Genomic DNA, 13,748 nt, shown 5'->3' with positions numbered 1-13,748 from the left:
AACTTTATGGTCTTTATTTTTAGCTTTAGAGTGTCTCCAACCTTCCTGCCCAATTTTTTTTTTCTTCTGTGCCTGGAGGTGTGTGGGATGCAGGATCTTAGTTTCCTGACCAGGGATTGAACCCATGTCCCCTGCAGTGGAAGCACAGAGTCCCAAGCACTGGATCACCAGGAAGCTCCCCAGTAACTTGTCTGTCTCAATTACTGCTGCATCCCTGATAAACAGCACAGGACCAGAACGTAACAGGCTCCATGTACTATTTGCCGAGTGACTGGAGCTGGAACTATCCTGTACTCCTAAGTTCAAGATGCTGTGCCAAAGCAAAATTCACACCCAGTCTCTGGCTGCTGGGAATGTTGGGGTCCTCAGGACCCACCCTACCTGCAACCCCATGCATGCAATCTGGAGTTGCTGGGCCTCGAATATCATGCAGAAAGGCCCTGCTGCTCCTCCGGACCACTGGGAACACCCAGTTCTACAGGATTTTGGTGCCAATTTTATAAGAAGTTTGCAGCTGTACCAAACGTTTTGCAAAATTATTGTGCCCTCCATGAATGGTCAGAGAAGTGCCTTGGAAGATGGACTTTGGGTTCTAGGACAGCTTGTATGCTTCCTGAGGGCAACGTCCTGGGGGCACGCATAGGACTCTCCTGGGGGAGACTGTCCAGCTGTCGGCTGACTCTAAGGCTGGTGAGCTACAACTGAAATGACAGCTCCTGGTGCAGAGCGACCTTCCACTCTCATAAACAGACTCCGCTTAAACCAACAGAGGGTTGGTCAGGGCCCCGCACTGGGGCGGGTGCAGCGCGGCACTGTGTGTGTCCGCAGGTCAGACTGGGCTGCCCCGGCCCCCCACTCACCTAGCCATCAGAGGCTTACCCAGGATGAATGGTCCAGCTCTCTTGGCATTATTTCCAGAAATCCCACTTCCTAGAGCCTTCGCCCTGGCCGACGTTTCCCCAGCTCCTCTGTCTGATGCTCTCCGCTTCATTCTCAGCTCTAGACGAGACAGAAAAGAGCCTTCTCACTGAGCAAATCAGCGCGCTTCCTTACGCTAACCCAGCCTGCGGGGCTCTGACTTGGGGGTGTGTCACACAGCGGCTGCTGCTGTTTCCGTGGCCGCAGTCACCTCCTGCCCCTTCCAGAGTAGCATGGAAGGTTCTCGGTAACAAAGAATCATGGCTCCTTTTCTGCGGATTAATTAGGTGCTCCAGGTGGAGGTCCTGGCTACAGAGGTGGGCAGCTGGCCCGCCTCAAAGGGTCCATTCAGATGCAGAGAGGAGGACACTGACTTCTGTGTAGATGCCAACTGGGCTTTCTTGAGACAGAGAGCTGGCCCTGGAGCGACTGTTTTCGAAGTGAGGTGAAAAAAGTGAAAACGTTAGTCGCTCAGTCATATCTGACTCTGCGACCTCGTGGACTGCAGCCCGCCAGGTTCATCTGTCCATGGAATTCTTCAGGCAAGAGTGCTGGAGTGGGTTGCCATTCCCTTCTCCAGGGGATCTTCCTGACCCAGGGATGGAATCCGGGTCTGCTGCACTGCAGGCGGATTCTTTGCCATCTAAGCCACCAGGCCTTCCCCCAAAATACCCCTTTCCCCTAAAAGGAAAGGGGACATGGGAACCAGATTCTAGAAGACATTAACCTCTCAACTTGGGTTTAAAAAAACAAGGAGGAGTTGCTCCTTCTAGCTCTCTGCAGTTCACCCCTCAGGAAGAGTGTCCTGGAGGTGGGGCGGGGAAAGGTGGACACAGTGGAGTTCCCACACAGGAGGGAAGACGGTCCCAGGGATGCCCAGGAAAGGCCGCCTGCTCAGCCCTGAGACCTCGGGCCCAGAGTGGGTGCACTTCCCTGAGGAGGTGATGCTGGAGTGGGCGAGAGGCAAGGCCATTCCAGAAAGAGAGGCCTGGGTGTGCAAACGTACATAGCAAGAAATGGCACGGAAGCAACATGCTTCAGGCAGTCTGTGTTGCTGGAGTGTATGGCGTGAGGCAGGGAGTGGTGAGAGAGGGCCCAGAGGGGCCAGCAAGGGCCAGATCTAAGGGACCTGAAGGCCACGTCTGGAGTGCAGGCTTCACTGTTACACAGAGGGCTTGGGAACACTGAACCTGAGCTTCTATAACTTTTTCTTTTTAAAAAAGTCACTGGCATTTCCTGCAGAAACACTAGAAAATACCCATAATGTTACCATCAAGATATAATCATTGTTAATATTCAATCAGACTTTCCTCTGTGTGTGTGTGTGCGTGCTCACAGTTCTGGTTATTACGAAAACTTAGACCACACTGTGACGCCATTTCTAAGTGTCCTTGTCTCCCACCTAAAATATACCAGTATGACGAGGGTAAATTTTATGGTATATGTAATATATCTCAATAAAGTCATAAAAAAAATCTTATTAACATTCCTCCATCTTCTGTAGCATCACTTGAAAGAGTCTCCTTGGTAAGAATATGTCATGATTTATCAGACCACATGCCTATTCACAGACTTTGAGATTCTCTCCACTTTTTATATCTTTTATTAGCAGTTATAAACATAACATCTTGGCAAAACCGCCTCCCTCAGGATAAACTCCAAGAATGGTCAAATGGGGTGCGTATTTTTAAAGAAGTGTGACAAACACTACCAGGCTGCTCTCAGGGAGGCTGTGCTGATTTATAGACCATCGGACAGTATGGGAGAGTAAATCCTAGAACCTGCATCAGGAAGGAGCATTTCCACATTTTAAAAAGCTGCCAATCTCATGAATATTAAAAAGCACATCATTGTTTAAATTGTAATTCCTTAATTATTCAAGAAGTTGGACCTGTTTTACAATTTTACATGCTTACTGGTTATATGCAGTATTTCCTTTATGAATTTCCAGTTCATTTTTTCTTTTTTTTTACTGCTTTGTGTGTATTAGTCTTGGTGATTTTTTAGGAATTCTATATATTAAGGCTATAACTGCCATAGGATGTAGTTTTTCTTAATCAGATAGTTTTCTTTTCCTTTAGTTTGTTTTTGCCATTATTCACAGAAGGTACCCCTACTCTGAGAACCGGTGCGTCTTCACTAGTTAGCTTATATCTCTTCACATGCTGCCATTCTGGCCTCTGGCCCTTATTCTAAACCCCAGGAGACTGACTCCATGCAGTGAACTGGCAACTGGGAGAGATGGCCCAATGTCCTTCTAGTCCAATCTACCAGATCTGCCTCTCATCCAGCCCCTAATTCATTTCCAGAGCGGTGCCACTGAGGAGCAGACCCATGATTTCACTGAGAGTGACGAGGATCAGGTAGCTCAGTAGGCTGTAACAGTCCCAGACAGAGCAGAAGCTATGGTCAGGCTCAGCAATGACTGCTGCCAACAAGGGTCATGCTGGCAGCAGATTCAGTCACTCACACAAGAGCAGGGGGAGAACACAACTGCTTCTGGAAAAACCCTACAGAGCTCGGCAGTAATGTGTCTAGAACACCATTCCCACCCTTTGCCTGGCTAATTTCTGTGCATCTTTCTCAATTTGAGTATCACTTCCTCAGAGAAGCCGTCTTGATATCCGCAACACCAATGGGTCACAGTCTCATTTGGTATCCTGTAGTTTTCATACAAAGCACTTTCCTTATTTTGTGATTATATATTTATCTGTGTGCTCATATGCTTAATGTCTTTCCCCTAGCACTAGACTAAAACTCCCTCAGAATTAGAAAAAAACAAACAAACAAAAAAAGTACATAAAACCATTACACCCCCGCCCCCCGTGCCAGGCCCAGTAGATGCTCCATGGGTGGCTGGACACCTTCCCTGCCGTAGCTGATGGCTCCAATGGGGTCAGCTGCCCTGTCCTGGTAGATGAGTTGATTTCAGTACATCCTGGCCCTATTCCCTGGCTTCCCTGGAGCACTAAGCATCCTCTCTCCTCCTGGATCCTTGGAGAGCACCACTATGGCGTCATCGTATCTGTGTAGACGCTGCCTAGGCGCCCACGCGCAGGCATGGTCTAGACAACAGTTTGCCGGGAGCAGCTGCAGCACAGACAGTGAGTGGGCTCCACCTGACCCCACCCACCCCACTAAGGATTCAACTCAAGCAAATGGCATGGGAATTGCTCCAAGATGTAGGCAGACAGAAGGATGAGAGCAGACGGGCAGGGAGAGGGAAAAGATGCTGGCAGGGGAAGTGGCAGCAAGGCTGCTTCCCTTCCGGAACGTTCCTTCACACCACCAGAGCTGCGGAGGCAATGGATGCAGTGTGAGGGGGCAGGTCTGGGCAATCGGAAGCTGTGGTGGCCTCGCTGGTGGGATGAGCAGAGACAACCCCCCCCGGGGACACACCCTCCTGTCTCCTGCCCCCAAATCATCCTGCTGTGTCCCCTTCACAGACACACCTGCAAATGGCCCACTGATGTGCCCACAGGGAGCCTGCTTCAAGGGATCCTGGCCTCACAGTGAGAGTGCAATGTGGGAGCTCTGAGTACCCTGATTTCAAAAGGACTTGGGGCCAGGCCTCTCCTGAGACACTGGTCCTCAGGCCGGGGTGAAGGGCCCTGACCCTGCCTGGCTAAGAGGGAGCTGTCTGCCTGGTGTCTCCTGGGCCCATGGCTCAGCTTGCCAGAACTCAGCAGGCCTGATATAGAAGTCTCTGGAGCTTTAAGTCCATCCATTCTTCCAGGGCAATCCTCCCAGGTCAGCAACAGTTCCCTCAGAACCTGGACTCAGCAGACAGCTCTGCGAGGCAAAAGAGGGTGAGGGGGAGGCATGCCCACCGCCTGTAGGCCGCTCTGCTCAACCCTCAAGTGGGGGGTTCCCTTTGCCTGACCTGGGGAGCAAGCTGTGGGCATCAGCTCTGTGCTCACATCACAGCATACCCAGAGGAGGCGCTGCCCACCACACCCTGCTCGTTTGCCATTAAGGTCATCCTGTCCCAAAGCTGCTGGGCGATGTGAGCCCAGCTCTCCCAGAAGGCAATGAAGGCTGGGCCATTGGCACCATCCAAGGTTCTAAGGCCCAGGATGCCCAGTCCAGGGCTGCAGTGTGCCACGGTGCAGGACAGCTGGGCAGGGCAGCGCCAGGCGGGGCACCCTATGGCAGACCGTGGTTCAACACGGTGGGCATACCACCAACCCCCCAAGGAGGTGGGCTGCAAAGAGAGAGGGTACTGAGACCTTCCCAGCTCAGTCTTTCTTCAGCTCCACCCAACTACAAGGCAGCTGAAGCCTGGCTGAGGCAAGGAGAGGCCTATCACTAACACCCAGAAGCATCCCCACGGGTCTCCATGTGGGTGCGCGGATGCGGCCCCGGGCGATGGCCACTCACACACGCACAGAGCCAGCGTGAGTGCCCAGCCCCACAAACACAAGGGGCAGCACAGGGCCTGTCCACATCTGCAGAGTTCTGCACTCAGCCTCCTGGGAGGCTTCCTGCTGCAACCTCAGGGCTCCTGGAGAGGCGGGGGACCCTGCAGACCGAACCAGTGCAGGCGGAGTGCACAGGTGGTCCCCACAAGGAGCAAACAGCAGACCCCAGCCCAGTGAACTACTTCCGTGTGTGCATGTGTGTGATGACACCACAGCTGGTGGCCATGATCTGTCAGCAGCTTCTAATGCCTGCTAGGAGCTGAAGGACTTGTCTACACTGCAGGGTCACACTGAGCCGACAGTGTCAGGACTCAAGCTGTCCCTATCCCCACCCCCATGTTTCCTGGCTCTGTCAAAACAAAACAAATAAAAAGATCCTGAGCTGTACAGGCCTCTGTCTTCTGGGCTTTATCTCTGGCAGTGCCTACTGAAGGCAGGAACCCTGCCCCTCTGTCCAGCCCACCTGGCCCCTGGAAGTCAGCATAGGTGCTCCCACCCATCTCTGGCTTCAGCCCTATTTGCCACACATGTGTCAAGGGTCTGTGTGGCCACACCCACGCCAGACCCCAGGAAGGAGGTAGAAGAGGGTCTCTGTTCACAGGACGCTCAGGTGGCAGAATAATGTGGTCAGAGCAATGCGTCTCAGTCGATTCCATGCCATAGCACAGACAGAAACACCTGTACTACAGCACTTGTGAGTGGGGGTTGGGGGTGGCGGTGGAAAGCTTAGGGTGCTTTCTGCTGCAAGCCTCAGCTGACTTCTGCTTGGTCCAGTCACTCTCGAGCTAAAGGGATCACCATCTTGACCTACATAACCCATACTAGCTGGGATGCCTGGAGTCAGAGCAAGCCCAGCACCATTACTTAATGATGAGATCTTGGACGAGATACTTATTCTGCATGTGCAAAACCCAGAGTACAGGATCCACCTTACAAGGCTGATCTAAGGATTCAGTGAGATGACCCATGTAAAAGGGTTAGCAAGAGTATTTACTGGCATATTATGAACATATGATAAACTGTGCTTTTCTTAGCTTAAACACAGTAACTTTGAATTTCTCTTGCTGCCCAAGGAGAAAGGAACAGTCAGGCACTGACTTGGAGCGGGGGTGGGGAGAAGAAGAAGGAAGATAACCAGACTGAATGCTTAAGAGACCCTGAACTTGTTACCTGTCTGCCGGTCTGATACTCCAGGCTGGGTGGGCGTAGGTGTGGGTGTGGGTGGTCTGATGAACAGCCCGAGTGACATGTTCAGCTGAATGTGGGGAGGAGAGGAAGCCTGGGGGCTGGTTGAGCTCCTGAGGAGGCAGAGGGGTACTGGCAGTACCAGGTACGAGTCTGCAGTAGAGGGCAGGGTACAGTTGTTTTGTGGGTCAAGGGGAGGGCCTGTTCGTTTAGGCAGAGGTACACAGCATCTCATCCTCTTGTTCTGTTTACTGGTTTATGGGGGAGCAGAGGCCGGAGCACTAGCTGCCAATTATCAATTCAACGCACAGTAAGGGACTGTCCAGAATGATGATGTTGTTGTTGTTTAGTCTTTAAGTCATGTCTGACTCTTTCATGACCCCGTGGACTGTAGCCCACCAGGCTCCTCTGTCCAGGGGATTTCCCAGGCAAGAAGATTGGAGGGGGTTGCCATTTCCTTCCCAGGATGATGAGGCCACACCAAATGAGTCCTTCATCATGATCCAGTTGGGGGGCAGTGAGGAGTCTAGAACTAAGACCTAGTGCCTCTAATCCAGGATCTCTTGCAGAGGACTGTGGGAGGGGGACAGAGCACACATACTGGGCTGTAAAACTGCTATCAAAGGACATGAGGCTAGGTGTGTGTGTTTGCCAAAATGACTGAATCGTTAGAAGACCTGTGAAATTCACTATGTGTAAATATACACTTAAAAAAAAAGCAAACTGCAACCTTAACCACATGATCAAAGTTATACCACTAATAACAGAACAATCTGACATCATGTTACTCCTGCAACCTTACTGAAGTTAATTTTTTTTTTTTTTTGCCAAAAATGCATAACCTGAAGCTGATCAGAAGACAAACTAAAATTGAGGGAACGTTCAACAACAGGCCTATATGCTTCAAAAACATCAACATCAGGTAGTTTAAAAAAGGCTGAAGAACTGGTCTCATTTGAAGGAGATTAAAGACAGGACAAATAAATGAGACAGGTGATCTTGAGGGGAAGAAGTTATATTTTGAACAATTAGCAGAATCTGAATATACATTGTGTATCAGATGCTACAATGTTAAATTTCTTGAATTTGAAAACTGCCCTGTGGTTACATAGGAGAATGTCCCTGTTCTTAGGTTACAGATGCTGAAGTGCTTAGAGGTGAAGGGTCACCATGTCTGGAATTTACTCTCTGGAGACAGAGGAGAAACTGCACACTGCTGGAACAGCTCCCAAGACCCTGGAGGAATCTGTTGTCCAGATTCACAGGTTCAAAAGGATTTCTTGTGGGTACAAAGCTCACAGAAGCAGAATTTGGAATCTCATACTTGTGGGGTGGAGCCAGCCTGGTGTGAACAGAAGTTCGGAAAACTATTCTAAGGGAATGGGGGCAGGGGCGGGGTGGAAATGAGGTCTCTGTGCGATCTCAAGGTCTGCCACCTGGTGGCGTCTTTCTATAGTGCATCTTCAAAGGGTGTCTGCACCCACTGCAAGATGGTGGGGCACTGTTCTAGTCAGGAAGGTTACAGGAACAACTCCATCAGAAGACCCCCCGCCTCAGCTACCTGTGTAACTGAAAAGTGAAAGTGTTAGTCCTTCATCATGCACGACCTTTTACGATCCCATGGACTATATATATATATATATATATATGTATCTCCCCAGGCTCCTCTGTCCATGGAATTCTCCAGGCAAGAAGACTGGAGTGGGTTGCCATTCCCTTCTCCAGGGGATCTTCCCGACCCAGGGATCAAACCCGGGTCTCCGGCATTGCAGGCAGTCTCTTTACCATCTCAGCCAGCAGGGAAGCCCTGTGTAACTGGGGCTGGACAAACAGATTCCAGCAGGCAGCTCTCTCTGCTCTGCTCGGGGACCTGGGCCTGCACAGCTCCATCTGTCTCTGCTGTGGGGGTCCTGCAACGCTTCCAGGGGTCTTTCAGAAGAAACCCAAACTCCTCAGTAAGCCTGGCCAGACCCAGGCTTCCCTGCCTGTCTATGCCCCATAAATCCAGCCACACCAAATGACTCACAATTCCAAGTGTGCCATGAGCACCCCTGCCCTGTTCTCCCTTGGTCCTCACAGGTGTCACCTCCCGCAGCAAGTCCTTTCCTCTTCCGGCTGCCAGAGCACACTCTGTCTGCTCCTGTGTGCTGTAACCACTGTCTGACTCCCCTGCCTCCATCACTTTCCAGGCTGAGCAACCCCAGCCCCAGTTCATCTCCACTTCCCTGCACCCACCCACTGCTGAATGAGAAAACGCAGAGTGCAGAAGTGTCTGTTATGCACCCGGAAGGTACTAAAACCCACACTGGGGGCAGAGAAGACCCAATGAGAGGCCAGGGGCTGAAGGGAGAGAGACCCAGAGGAAAGTACGGATGGTCCACCAGCTCGTGGCAGGAGCCAGAATCCAGGAGCAGAGAGAAGGGGTCACAGCTGTAGGTAACTGGGCTGCAGTGGTGCTGGGAATAGTCTGTCCAGGAAAAGTCCCATGTCAGAAACGCCCGGATGCCTGGGGCAGGGTGGTTCTGGGCTGATCGCCAGGGGTTGTGCTTACAGTGTTGGCTGCTGGAGGGCAACCCCCCCCACCCCCGCCCCTGAGGAATGAAACCCATTCACAGCATGCCTGCAGACTGGGACCAACCCCTCACTGGCGAAGGGACAGATCAGCCCCCTTTTTCCTGAGTCCGGCAAAAAAATCTGCTTTCCTGCAGTAAAGTGTGGGAAGGTGTGAGTGACAGCCTGGCTTGCTCCTCACTCAGGGGATAGACTCTCTGGACACTCTAGGTTTGAAGTGTGAAGGTCCTTCTGCTGGTCAGAAAAATTCCTACCACTTGTTTTCCCCCAGAAAAGAGATTTTCTGGCTCAGCTACGCTCTTAGTGGACTACACCTGGAAACAAACCACCGGACTTGAGGTGAGCAGTGTGAAATCTCAGCAGGTGACCCAGAGAAGATGCTCTGTGGAGCTGCAGAGGCTGGGTTGCTGAGAACCCCTCCCAGCAGCCCACAAGGCAGCATCCCCCACCCTTTCCTGACCCAAGCACTCGGGGACCCACCCTCACTGCACCTCTACACTCACATGCAGGTGCTGCAACCAGTGGCCCAGCTTCCCTACAGGCTTGCTCTCCGCATCCACAGAATCAACCCAGGGAACCAAGAGCAACTTGCAGCCCACGGAACCAAGTGTTTCAAACCAGGGAACAGTTGTCATTCACGCTCCGTGGGCCTCAGTTTCATCATTTGTAAAATAGGGGTGTCTCGAGGTCTCTGGTGGATGAAAGGCGAGGGTCCCTGCTCCATGCTGAGGTAGCTCCCTGGTGACAAGGCTCTCCAGGTGCATACCTTTTAAACCATCACCTGCCCGGCATCGACTGCTGCCAGAAATCGTTTGTTCTTAGTGTTTCCTACATTTTCTTTCATTCTCACAACTTCATGAAGTAAAGATTTCCCCTCTTTTTTGGTCTGCTGACAAACCAAAGCCTCGAGACCCTCCCCAGCTCATCGGGCCAGAGGAGGGTGCCTGTGGCCTGTTCTCCTCTACCCCTGCTGGCTGGCTGGAAGGGGGCTCTGTGTGAGGGCTTTTCCTTGGAGTGTGAATGACAGCCATTCCTGAGCAGGCATGGACCCTCTCCCTGGGAGCCAGAGGGCCACAAGCAATCTCCCCAGGAACCCACTGGAAGCCACTGGCTTCCGTGCCCAGGATGGATGCTGGGGGATGGGGAGGCGGATTAGTAATCCCTCAGCCTTAGCCAGGACTCCCTGATGACAAAGATTCATGCATGTGCTGTCATCTCCACCGTTCCAAAACAGAGTGATGATTTTGTTCATTTCTAAAATGCAGGATATGTATAGCTCCAATCTGTCAGGAATTCATAACATCACATCCTTCTCTAAAAGCCTGCCTCGGGGGTAACGGGCGAACTGGCTGCTACTAACCGGAGCTCCTCTCTTGCAGGGGGTGCACCCCACCCCCGAAGGCCGCTGGGCGTGTGGGAGACTACCTGCAACGCCAGAGAGGAAGTGACTCAGCCCAGTGGGAAGTGGGAGGGGCGGCCAGAACCAGGGCCCCGTGCCCAGCCTGCCCCGCCCCCGCCCCGCACATCCGCAGACCCATCCCCTGTCACTGCCTTTCCTCGGCAGGACGAGAGTGGGCTGAGCGCAGTTCTGGGGGCCAGCTGGGGACTGAAGGCCCCCGCTACTCACAGGGGGCCCCGTGTCTGCAGCTCGGAGATCCAGCTCCAGTCTCCTCCAGGAGGCTCAAGGAGATTACATAATCAGGAATGTCCCTCCTCACCTCCCTGCCCTGGGCAAGCCCCACTGGGCTCCTCGGTGGCCTCCATGAAGGCTGAGGGGAGAGACCTTCAGGGGGGTGAAAGGCTCCAGGCTGGGAGGATATGTCCCAGAGGGAATCTGGGAGAAGAGGCTCCAGGGCTGTGTACACAGTGGTGGGCCTGGAGGCCTCTCTGGGGAAAAGATAAGTGAGAGGAAGCCAGTCCCTGGGCCGGGGAAAAGGGCTTTGGGAGCAGCCTTTCTGAGAGTCACCAGAGCGGAATCCAGGGCAGCATCGCCAGCCCTGCCACCAACTTCACCCCTCCCGGGGCCTCCGGAAGCAGCTGATGTGACAACAAATAATCCGTCACTGTGTGTGGGTGTTGGAAGAGGAAGGGACAGACTTAATAGCTCTTTCTCAGGCTGTGCTGCTCGGGTATCTCCTACCAAGAGAAGCAGCCAGGGGAAGCTGCCAAGTACACTGACCAGGAGGCCTTCCTGGCGGCCCCTCGCCTCCGTGGGGGGCCTTCTGCCGTGTGCAGTGACGGGAGACTGAGCCACTGAAGCCCGCCCCTGTCACGCCAGCCTGCCGGGCAACTGGGGGGACCCCCTCCTTGGCTCACACCATCAACCATTGCTTTGTTCAGTGGGAACAAAGCCTCCCACCGGGTCTCTCGCGGAATTCAGGTTCCTGACACCCACGACGGCTCCAGTCAGGCCAAGGGAAAGCAGCAAACAGCTAGAGCAGGGCTGGCCGGGGCTGGCAGCACCTCTGTCCCGCGCACGAGTCTCCCTGCTCCGCAGCCTCCCCACCCAGAGGAGAGGGACCGGGCGGCCCCTGCCCGGGGTGCCCTGAGGACTGCGGGGAGCCAGCCTGTGGGAGGCACCAGGCAAATGTTACGTCTCCCTCCTTCCATCCCAGATTTCCAGAGCGACAGACGGACAGACGGGAATGCCCAGGCCAGCCCCAGGTGATGCGGTTCTCTCTCTTTGTGTGGTTTTCAACAGCAAAAGTCACTGCAATCATCCTGTGAGAAAGGTAATTTGGATTGGGGCCAGCCAACTGCCTTTCTTTAACTGCCTCTATCAACAATGAAATTCAATTAAATTTCACAACCCTGAGAAGGAACAATACACTGCGCTTTCTGCAGTCTGCCGGATGCTGCTGGCTGTGGCGCTGGGGGGCAGGATCACAGAGGCAGACAGCGGGCTCTGCCATCAGAGCTGCCCTCAGCAGGCTGTTCAGATAAGTGGACACATGCAGGCGCTTCACCTGCTCCGAGTCGCTGAGGCCAGCCATGAGCCGTCCCCAACACTCTGTCCACGTGTGGGCGGGAGCCTGCTTGCCTGTGTCTCTCCAGTGCGTGAGCTCCTGGGGGCAGGGGCTGGGCCCTTGACCACCGCAGAACCCCCTGCACAGGCCCACAGGCATGCAGAAGACAAGGCGACATCAAAGTCAGCAAAGCAGGAGAAGATGCCCATGTCCTGGGTCCAGCACACCCAGTTCTAGGAATATATTCTCTAGGCCCACTCACACAAGTTCACCAAGATGAATACACTTAATGAGGGTCCCTCAAGAGCCCTGGGTAGCAGCAAAAAAACACAAAGATAAAACCACAAAAATCAAAATGCACACACATCCCCTCCAGACAGGAAACAATCTACATGTTCACCAAGAGACACTGGTTCACTCCATCATGGTACATCCAGACAGGGAAATACTATGCAGCCTTTAAGACTAGGCCCATATCTGCTGATGGATGAAAATGTCTAGGATACGTTACTTTAAAAAAAAAAGAAAACTGCAGTTCTATTTGCATAAAATGATCCTATTTGGGTTTAAAAAAATGAATATGCATAAGAAATTTCTAGAAGAAACTTAACAGTGGATACACCCAGGTAACGGAACACAAACAGGAGATGGGTAGTCTTCTTATTCTTCTGCAGTGCTTAACTGGCTTAGCTGGCAGGCTACAGTCCATAGGATCACGAAGAGGCAGACATGACTGAGCACACATGTGCACATACACATACGCATTCTCCTTAACTATTTCACTGTAGATTACTATAATAACTTAACCAAATTTCTGAACCCTTTAGAATTATTAAGAGTGGCACTGGGATCCGGGAGGTTGGGTCTCGGAGAAGACGCGCTAGAGGGAGCATGGCGCTGAGAATGCCCTGAGCATGTGGGCCAGCAAGCTGATGCAAGGCTGCGTCAGAAGAGACAAACCACCACGCTTAAGCTCTCCCAGGTAACTTGCAAACTTGCTTATAAGGAACTTCCTGCTTGCCACCTGGCTTCTTTAAGAGCTGGGAAGACCACCAAATGGTTCAAACTGGAGACCTGGAAGCTGGTTCATGATGCCTCTTTCAGGAGACTCAGACTCACCACCAAAGAGCTCTCCAGGGCCTCACCAGAGGCCAATAACACCTTGTGTCTAATCCTCATCACTGCTTTGGAGCAAGGAGCGCTAAGTCCATTTTACAGCAGATGCTGGAGATAGGAAGTGACTTGTTCAAGGTCACTCAGTTAGCAAGTGGCAGAATTGGGTTCTGAAGCCAGGTTTCATCTGAGCCTTAAGTGCTGGAAGACAGGATTGAAGGTCTCCTTACCCACTACTCACAGGGTAGGAGGGGAGGAATGTATCTCCAGGCAATGGCAGTTTCCATTTTTCCAGGAAAAAAGAAGGGACTGCTTCAACTCTGTCAAGGTCATTTCCAGCTCTATGGCTTTATGGGTCCAAGATTCCACATGGGCTGGGCTCCCTGGGGCCAGAGCCTGGCCAGGATCAGGGAATGGGATGGCATGGGATCTAGGGTCACAAAAGTGTGGGCTGGAAATCTGGCTTTGCCCCTGCTGGCTGAGTAACGGTGGATAGGCTCCTTAGCCCTTCCTGCCTGGGGTTTCTCCGTAGAACAGAGACAATTCCTTTTTCCTTAGGCTGGCAGAAAGCCTC

General features: G+C 52.6%; 1 protein-coding gene across 4 annotated transcripts in view; it reads right to left on the bottom strand.

Annotated features, from left to right (window-relative positions):
- Positions 1-13,748, bottom strand: part of STK40 (serine/threonine kinase 40) — a 37,342-nt gene that overhangs the window by 17,078 nt on the left and 6,516 nt on the right. For 3 of the 4 annotated variants that reach the window (XR_006268195.1, XM_043461882.1, XM_043461881.1), the window contains exon 2: positions 880-999. The exons of the other annotated variant lie outside the window; for it this stretch is intronic. Coding sequence is in view for 2 of the 3 variants with exons in the window: in XM_043461882.1 (XP_043317817.1) it covers positions 880-991 (112 nt within the window). In the remaining variant the exon portion in view is untranslated. The remainder of the gene's footprint in view (positions 1-879; positions 1,000-13,748) is intronic. 4 annotated transcript variants of the gene reach the window in all.

The sequence above is a fragment of the Cervus canadensis genome, chromosome 2 (assembly GCF_019320065.1).
Source record: "Cervus canadensis isolate Bull #8, Minnesota chromosome 2, ASM1932006v1, whole genome shotgun sequence".
Taxonomy (NCBI): domain Eukaryota; kingdom Metazoa; phylum Chordata; class Mammalia; order Artiodactyla; family Cervidae; genus Cervus; species Cervus canadensis.
The sequence above is the reverse complement of the archived record's forward strand: the minus strand, read 5'-3'. Positions and strand labels throughout refer to the sequence as shown.